At 39.4% G+C, this 10,086-nt stretch overlaps 1 protein-coding gene across 1 annotated transcript; it reads left to right on the top strand.

Moving 5' to 3' along the window:
• The first annotated feature begins 7,769 nt into the window (after positions 1-7,769).
• Positions 7,770-9,099, top strand: LOC117770311 (relaxin-3 receptor 1-like). The gene has a single exon (XM_034599622.1). The coding sequence runs from the start codon at positions 7,791-7,793 to the stop codon at positions 8,997-8,999; it is 1,209 nt and encodes a 402-aa protein (XP_034455513.1). The 5' UTR covers positions 7,770-7,790; the 3' UTR covers positions 9,000-9,099.
• The last annotated feature ends 987 nt before the right edge of the window (positions 9,100-10,086 follow it).

Here is a 10,086-nt window from a genome sequence, read left to right on the forward strand (position 1 = left end):
GCAAAGCCGGTTTAGTATTTATATGGGCATCTGTTGTTTTAAGACAGGTTTCTTTACATAAGAGACACTTCTTATAATATAATATGATATTATAATAATAACTGAACATCTGGCCTATAACCTTCAATGATGTGGGATATATTGCTGGTCTGTTTTACTAGTCTGTGACAGTTTTAGCTGATAAACTGGCAGATAAGTGAAGAATATGCAGCATATTTCTGTGTTGTTGTGCATCTCAGTATTAACTTGTGGCTCCACAATGGAAACCGAGAGTTGGACAGATTTCATCTCTTTGAGCTGCTGCTAGTTACATTGTCAGTTTAATAAGTCTGCTTTGATTTCCAACTCGGCTAATCAACACCTCCATCTATTGTGTGATCCGTCTTTAGCTTTAGTTTTAAATTCGATTTTCATTTGGTTGAAATGACTCGTCATAGATTCAGTTTATTTAAATGTGTCTTACATGTTCTCATATTCCTTCCCTGAACCCTCCACCACAGAGCAAATGGGATTTTGGTTGTTGGTTCTAACATTTGTCACCAGAGGGCTCACTTTAACTGAGAGTGAGTGCTGAGGGGAGCCTACCTCCTCCTCCTCCTCCTCTCTTTGACACTCTGTTGTATTCTCATTCTTACAATGGGTGGCGACAAAGCGCTGTCCTCACAGACCTATTCCCTATGGCACAACTCAGCTGGCGTGCTCAGAAGTGCACGCAACATGGTGTTAGAGAAGGGCATGGACCCCAGTATGTTATCCATTTATAAAAGTGGATACTAAAATATACATCTGACCAGCTAATCTATGTTTTACATGAATAAATCAAGTTTAAATAAGCACATTTCATTTATTTCTTCTTTGGACATTTTTTGTCTTTTTTAGTTGAATGTGCATGAGAACAAAACACTGTTGCTAATGTCACAGTCACTGTTTTAGAGTGGCTGTCCCACAGATGATGTAAAAGCACTTCAACTCTCCCAGTGTTCCAGGAGTAAATTATTGGCCCTTTTAAAACTCAGGTGAAACCCGGTACATCACACTGTTCTTGGACATCACTTGAATTGCCAAAAGTAGGTCACTTCAATTTTTCTTATTTAGTAGAAACACAGAGATATGATTGGCCTTGAGTCTCTTTTGATTTGATTTGAAAGTAATGAAAAGTAACGAAAAGTAACGTGAAGTACGTAATGTGACGTAAGTAACGTTAAGTAAAGTAACGAAAAGTACATAACGTGACGTACGTAACATAACGTAACGTAACGTAACGTGACGTAACGTAACGTGACGTGATGTCACATTACGTGACGCGACGTGACGTGACTAAAAGTGACGTGACGTGACGTGACGTTAAGTAAAGTAAGGAAAAGTAACGTAAAGTACGTAACGTGACGCGACGTGACGTCACATTACGTGACGCGACGTGACTGAAAGTGACGTGACGTCACATGACGTTAAGTAAAGTAACTAAGGAAAAGTAACGTAAAGTACGTGACGTTACGTACTTTTCGTTACTTTTCACGTCGTAACGTGACGTGACGTTAAGTAAAGTAGCGAAAAGTAACGAAAAGTACGTCACGTCACGTCACTTTACATCACGTCACGTCGTAACGTTACGTTACCTTACGTTACGTTACTTTACTTAATGTCACGTCACGTCAAATCACGTCACGTTTAGTTACTTTTAGTCACGTCACTTCACTTTTAGTCACGTAATGTGACGTCACGTCACGTTACGTTACGTACTTTACGTTACTTTTCCTTTTCCTTACTTTACTTAACGTCACGTAATGTGACGTCACGTCACGTAATGTGACGTCACGTCACGTTACATTACGTTACGTACTTTATGTTACTTTTCGTTACGTCACGTCACGTTACTTTACGTCACGTCACGTCACGTTACGACGTGACGTGACGTGATGTGACGTTACATTACGTGACGTCACTTTACGTACTTTACGTTACTTTTCCTTACTTTTTGTTACTTTACTTAACGTCACGTAACGTAATGTGACGTCACGTTACATTACGTACGTTACGTTACGTACTTTATGTTACTTTTCGTTACTTCACGTCACTTTACTTTACGTCACGTCATGTTACGTTACGACGTGACGTGATGTAAAGTGACGTGACGTTACATACTTTTCGTTACTTTTCGTTACTTTTCGTTACTTTACTTAAGGTCACGTAACGTAATGTGACGTCACGTCACGTTACATTACGTACTTTACGTTACGTACTTTATGTTACTTTTCGTTACTTCACGTCATGTTACGTTACGACGTGACGTGATGTAAAGTGACGTGACGTGACGTCACATTACGTGACGCGACGTGACGTTAAGTAAAGTAAGGAAAAGTGACGTAAAGTACGTGACGTGACGTGACGTCACATTACGTGAAGCGACGTGACGTCACATTACGTGACGCGACGTGACTGAAAGTGACGTGACGTCACATGACGTTAAGTAAAGTAACGAAAAGTACGTCACGTTACTTTACGTCATGTTACGTTACGACGTGACGTGACGTGATGTAAAGTGACGTGACGTTACATACTTTTCCTTACTTTCCCTTACTTTACTTAAGGTCACGTAACGTAATGTGACGTCACGTCACGTTACATTACGTACTTTACGTTACGTTACGTACTTTATGTTACTTTTCGTTACTTCACGTCACTTTACTTTACGTCACGTCATGTTACGTTACGACGTGACGTGACGTGATGTAAAGTGACGTGACGTGACGTCACATTACGTGACGCGACGTGACGTTAAGTAAAGTAAGGAAAAGTAACGTAAAGTACGTAACGTGACGCGATGTGACGTCACATTACGTGAAGCGACGTGACGTCACATTACGTGACGCGACGTGACTGAAAGTGACGTGACGTCACATGACGTTAAGTAAAGTAACGAAAAGTACGTCACGTTACTTTACGTCACGTCATGTTACGGGTTAAAGTGACGTCACGTGACGTGACGTTACATACTTTTCCTTACTTTACTTAACGTCACGTAACGTCACGTTAATGTGACGTCACGTAATGTGACGTCACGTTACGTTACGTACTTTACGTTACTTTTCCTTACTTTTCGTTACTTTACTTAACGTCACGTAATGTGACGTCACGTAATGTGACGTCACGTAATGTGACGTCACGTAATGTGACGTCACGTTACATTACGTACTTTACGTTACGTACTTTATGTTACTTTTCGTTACTTTACGTCACGTCATGTTACGTTACGACGTGACGTGACGTAACATGACGTGACGTTAAGTAAAGTAAGGAAAAGTAACGTAAAGTACGTAACGTGACGCGACGTGACGTCACATTACGTGAAGTGACGTCACATTACGTGACGCGACGTGACGTCACATGACGTTAAGTAAAGTAACGAAAAGTCACGTCACGTCACGTCGTAATGTGACGTGATTTGACGTGACATTAAGTAAAGTAACGTTACGTTACCTTACGTTACGTTACTTTACTTAATGTCACGTCAAATCACGTCACTTCACTTTTAGTCACGTAATGTGACGTCACGTTACATTACGTACTTTACGTTACTTTTCCTTTTCCTTACTTTTCGTTACTTTACTTAACGTCACGTCATGTTACGTCGCGTCACGTAATGTGACGTCACGTTACGTTACGTACTTTACGTTACTTTTCGTTACTTTACTTAACGTCACGTAACGTAATGTGACGTCACGTCACGTCACGTTACATTACGTACTTTACGTTACGTACTTTATGTTACTTTTCGTTACTTCACGTTACTTTACTTTACGTCACATCATGTTACGTTACGACGTGACGTGATGTAAAGTGACGTGACGTGACATTACGTGACGCGACGTGACGTTAAGGAAAAGTAACGTAAAGTACGTAACGTGACGCGACGTGACGTCACATTACGTGACGCGACGTGACTGAAAGTGACGTGACGTCACATGACGTTAAGTAAAGTAACGAAAACTAAGGAAAAGTAACGTAAAGTACGTGACGTGACGTTACGTACTTTTCCTTACTTTTCGTTACTTTACTTAACGTCACGTAACGTAATGTGACGTCACGTCACTTTACATCACGTTACTTTACGTCACGTCATGTTATGTTACGACGTGACGTGATGTAAAGTGACGTAACGTGACGTTACATACTTTTCGTTACTTTACTTAACGTCACGTCACTTAACGTCACGTTACTTTAGTCACGTCACATCACGTGACTAAACGTGACGTGACATTAAGTAAAGTAACGTAACGTAGTTACTTTTGTACCTTTTAGTTACTTTTGTACTTTTAGTTACTTTTGTACTTTTAGTTACTGTTGTACTTTTAGTTACTTTTGTACTTTTAGTTACTTTTTATGTCACTTCCTTTAGCCAGCAGGTGGCGCTGTGATTTTAAGTCATGATTTCTGTGTAGATGTCATCAGGCCGGGACTCTTGTCTTACATGTCTAGTTTGGACTTGATTGGACCAAATATGTCCGAGATACAGAACCTCGTGTTTTGATGGCGTGTAATCAAACTTTGACACCACGCCACGGTCACACCGTGTGACGAAAAATGTATTACACAAATGTATTTTGAGGGAGGTTGAACCTCGAACACCGAAGTTATAGCAATTTCGTATGTCACGGCGAGTTGATGAACTTTGACGCCACGCCACTATTATGGCGTTTGACGAAAGGTCACAGTAATCTTATGCCTTCATTATCAATGTCTTGAGACCCGTTTGACACAGGTTTGACATGGCTGCGGGCAGTGGGTGAGGAGGAATACCTCCAAGTATAAGACGTTCCAAAAACAAGACATTTCGTGTTGCCACCAGGTGGCGCTGTGATTTTAAGTCATGATTTCTGTGTAGATGTCATCAGGCCGGGACTCTTGTCTTGCATGTCTAGTTTGGACTCGATTGGACCATGTATGTCCAAGATAAAGAACCTCGTGTTTTGATGGCGTGTAATCAAACTTTGACGCCACGCCACGGTCACACCGTGTGACGAAAAATCGATCTTTGAGGTAGTTTTCATCTCCATCTTGTTGTGATGACACGCATCTCCATATGAAGTTGATCTGATGAAAGCCCTGGGACAAGTACATCAAAGTAAAAATGTGGAAAATGGCCAATATGAGCACTAAAGTAAAAATGGCGGGCTTCCTGTTGCTTTTTCCAATTGCACAAAAACAGGAAGAACAATTGTTGTTCCAATGAAAACATTGCGAGTGTGGGAGCTGTATGTTTTGTCCAGCGAGTTTATGGAGACGGCTCCGCAGAGCAGCATTAATCAACTTCCCCACGCTTCCGCCTCTTCCAGGCTAATCTCATTTTGTCATTCAGTGCTGATGTCCTTTCCACTATCAACATTTCTTAATGAGGAGTCATCTCTGCTGCTCAATCTAATCTCGAAGCAACACAACAGATATAAATAGAAGAAGAAAAAGCAAATTGCCTAATTTTCTGTCAAAGCCGTGTCATTTGTTTTACCTGTACCTGAGGTCAGAGTGCCACTGGTGTTTTCTTCAATGCAAAGACCCACGATGTTTATTTGAATTTAATGAAATTTTTACTCTGAAATGATAGGCTTTAAAATGTCAGTACATGTTCAATCAAATTCATGGATAGGTGAAGAAAACGGAGCAATAAATGGTAAATGTGATATTGATTAATATTAACAGCATATCCCAGATGGATAACAATTAGTAAGATTTCAAGAAACTTTACAAACAGGGTTGATGGAATAAGGATGAGGAAAACCCTGATAAATATCTGAACAAAAATAAAGTAGACAAGCCTCAAACTGGTGCATGTCTTTTTGAAGTGCTTTACCAAAAGTCAAACCATTATACTCAACAGCTAAAGTAGCTAAATTCCGCTCCGTAAAACAGCCGGTTACAGTTAGAGAAAGGAACAAGGAAGGTGAAGCACATACGTTTAATTTCAGGGCTTTGTCACTGGTGACTCACATTCATGACGACTGATGTGGTTGTTTGAATTCCTGCTGTTAAACATTCTATAAAATGCCACATAATAGCTTTGAGTACACGTGTGTAGGTCTAACTTTAATTGCATGATGTGTTCAAGAGTTTTGACATGTCACACATGTTGGTTGACATATATATATATAATTTATATAATACATTATAAGATTATAGATATGATTTTGTTGTTCTATGATGCTGCAATTATACCGGATTTGGGTGAAATTGTATAAAACGTGCAGAGAGAGTAATTTAACAAAAATAAATAAAGCAAGGAGATTCAAGAAAAAAAATCAGTTCTTTAGTTCCTCACTCAAAACTAAAAAAAACAAAACTGATCCAGTTTCCAAACAAATGTGTTGGTATTTCTGCATTATTATTTGCTTTAATTGTTTTTTATTCTGTTATTCATTTATTCTGATATGTTTGGTTTTTAGTGTTTAAGGTGGAGCTGGTGTGGGTGAGTGGAGATAATGATGATGCTGGGTGGAGCATGAAAACAGGGTGGGTGACAAACACATGGTTGTTACTGTCGTTCTGTGTTCTGTAGCAGAGCTGGTGGCTGAACGGTCTGAATACTGAAGATCTGCCTCCTTTGGTAAATATCCAGGTAAGTTCATTTGTTTCTAGATGTAGCTGAGAATTTGTGTATTTAACGGACAATCAGAGCTTTTAGGCCAAACACCTTTGAGTATATTTAACTTTTTTATGTCTGTGAGCTCCTGTTTCAAAACAAACCACAGTCTGATTCATCTCTGTAAATTTAAAATGTAGATTAAATAGTTTAGTTACTTATTCCACTGTTTTTCGAGTTTAGTAATAAATGGCAGCTTGGATTGTAAAACAAGGAGAAAAATTTAATTTATGTATCTGGTACATTTTGCTTCAAGAGTCATTGTTATCTTTGTTTTCCAAGTGATTTGTGCAGTGTAGTTATTCATGATGAAATGTGGCATATGAGGATTAAGTAAATCATTCATCACTGTTTTAAATCAGCAAAGTTAATAAAACTTCTACTCAGTAAACCTATCTAGTCACTTTGCAGGTTCTCGCAAATATTTACTTGATAAATATAACTACACAAGTAGATGGCAGCTTTTGCTTTTTATTTGATTTAAACCATGAAAAGACGACATTACTCCCACGAATGTAGAGAAAATTAAATAATTTAAGTGATTTTTTTTAAAAGGCTCCTGCAAAGTGTGAGAGTTAACAAAATTACATCAAAATTTGCCATAATATCATCGTCATGATACAAAAAATGGTCTTAATATCATGAAGTTAATCCAGATGCTATTGATTTAAACTTCAGATATATTTATTATTTCATGTTGAATGTAAAACTCAAAATTTTCAAACTTGGAGTCTTGACAATAGACATTTACAGATTATTAGAGATTATATATATGATGTAAATATGTTGACGAAGTGATTTGTGAAGATTGTTCTCAGGCTTTTCCACTTCAAAAGGTGAAATAAGTTTATTTTTGTGTCCTCCCAGAGATGTTTATTTCTTTGAGATGTGAATTAGATTAGCTAACTCTGTGGCTAACACTTTAGCCTAATCTGTTTATCTGACAAGACTAATCTACTTATTTGCTCATAAACTGTGGCTGCCATTATGTAATAATGATTTCCGCTTTCCTTTCAGGGATAGATGACTGTCAGCCAGTAAACCGACAACCAGAACTTCACAAGGAGGACGAGAGATCAACATCTTGAGTAATAAGTGCACGACATTGAGGCGGTGGTGGTGCTTTCGTTCTGACATTGACCTTCAACAGTTTGTCAAAATGTCAAACATCGACTTCCAGAGACTTGAGTTCTTCCGCAGCATCCTTAGCGGCTGCAGCCTCGGCCTGTTTTGTAATAACTCCCACCTAAATTTCCACAACACAAGTGATAACCACGAGCTGGTGATTCTTGAGGATGGACCCCCCTGGTTACGAATCGTCATCTCCGTCGTTTACTTCATTGTAGCTACTGCCGGAGTGTTGGGAAACTTGCTGGTGATGTTCCTGCTCTATTCCACACACACCATCCACACTGGCACCATCAATTTCTTTGTGTTCAACCTAGCTCTGGCCCACCTGCTCTTCTCCCTGGCCTTGCCGTTTTGGGCCGTGGACATTGCGCTGGACTACAGCTGGCCTTTTAGCTTGGCCACGTGCAAGGCCGTGTCCTTACTCACCGGACTGAACGTCTTCGCTAGCTGCTTCTTCCTGACAGCTATGAGTTTGACCCGTTACTGCTTCGTGGTGACTGCTCTCAGACCCAGTACCTCCCTGTGCAATAGATCCTGCACCTCTCCAGTGGCCACAGCCTTTATCTGGGCCGGAGCGCTGATAGCCGCACTGCCCCGAGCTGTGTTTGCTGACCTGAAACTCGTGGGCAGTGGCAACGACACAGCATGCCTGCTCCGTTTCCCAGCTGGCACTTCCTGGCTCGGAATAAACCAGCTCCTGCGCATGGTGCTGGGTTTTCTTCTGCCCTACGCCATCATAATCCTCTCATACCTGCTTCTGCTGCGATTCCTCTGTCGCCACAAACTGAAAGGCAGCAGCTCTCGGCGAAAGGCTGATATTTCAAAGTCCGTGGCGGTGGTGGTGCTTTCGTTCTGCCTTTGCTGGTTCCCATACAATTTCCTCACGCTTTGGGGTGTCCTGATCCAACTCGACATCCTTGATATCAGCATCGCGTTCTACGCGGCTCAAACATACTTTTTCCCTCTGGCTAACTGCTTGGCTTTCACCAGCAGCTGCTTCAACCCTGTCATCTACTGCCTGGTTAGAAAAGAATACCGCTTGGCGCTCCACAACGTGCTCCTCAAGTTGAGTCTGGCCGTTGTGTCAAAGGTGCCCTATTGCATTTACTCTAAGGAGGGATCGGCACAAGCTGGGCACCTGGCTGTTCCTCTCAAAACATACAGCCAGACAACTCAATCTGACACAGAGAGATATGCACCAGTGTCAATGCTCCCAACTGCAGTGTCCACTATGTAAAGCCACAACATGTCGATCAAATTCTTTACTCCTAGACTTCTAAAGAGGATGCAGCTAAGCTTCTGTGGCGTCCTGTGATTTACAGTTCTAGCTCTCTGTATCTCTGTATCAGTTGCATGAAGATTTGACACTGATTCATGGCTTAATGAAAATTAAGTAAGTAAATTAAGTGCGTTCACTCACTACAATTCACTGCAAATTTAACATCTGCATGAAACCTCACTATTGCTTTTTCTTCTTCTCCTTCTTATGATAATGAATAAATGTAAGATGGTTTATTATTGTATAAAACTACTGTGCACATATTTACTGCTGCAGTTTGGACCAACAGCCATAACTGCACTGTACTTCTGGGTTGTTATTGTCTTAGTTTTAGATCGTCAAGGGTGAATAAACATTGTCGTTTGTTTGAGAAATAAATAAAGTTATTTTTAATCTATATTTTCTACAACTTTATTGTGTTATCATTAGTGTAGAAACTTTCAGTGGATCATTTTTTCAAACTGTTTACAGAAATAAGGCATAAAAATCATAGAAAAGGAATTTTGTGTCACAACAAAAATAAAAATTAGAGTAGTGGCTACTGAAGAAGGTGAGCATTTTCTGGATATCTTTTGAAAAGTTTTCTCTTTGGGGTAGTTTTTGATATTATTTTCTAACTTTTATGGAAGTTTTTTGGATGTAGAGATAGAGAATATTCTCATTAATGTAATTTTAAGATATCTTTTGGGGTTACTGCTTAATAGTATTGAGTAATTTTGTGGAATTCTTTTAAAACTATTGATTTAATTTTTGATAGTAATATTCCGAGAATTTTCAAGATTTTTTGAAATTTAAGGTTATATCCTGGAATTTTCCTGGTATTTTGGGAAATTGTTATGGAAAAATATTGAAATTATTAGGAAGACTTTCAAACATTTTAATATTTTTTTTCTGTAGTGTATAAAAAGAATTTGATTTCGATAAAAAACATTTCTGGCCAAATTTCCCAGAAAGTTGGGGAAGTTTTTTCCATGAATTTTTGCAAGATTCACAGGGATTTTTATCATTATTTTCCTGAAATCTTTAGGAATTTTTCCAGGATATT

The sequence above is a fragment of the Hippoglossus hippoglossus genome, chromosome 11 (genome assembly GCF_009819705.1).
Source record: "Hippoglossus hippoglossus isolate fHipHip1 chromosome 11, fHipHip1.pri, whole genome shotgun sequence".
NCBI lineage: Eukaryota > Metazoa > Chordata > Actinopteri > Pleuronectiformes > Pleuronectidae > Hippoglossus > Hippoglossus hippoglossus.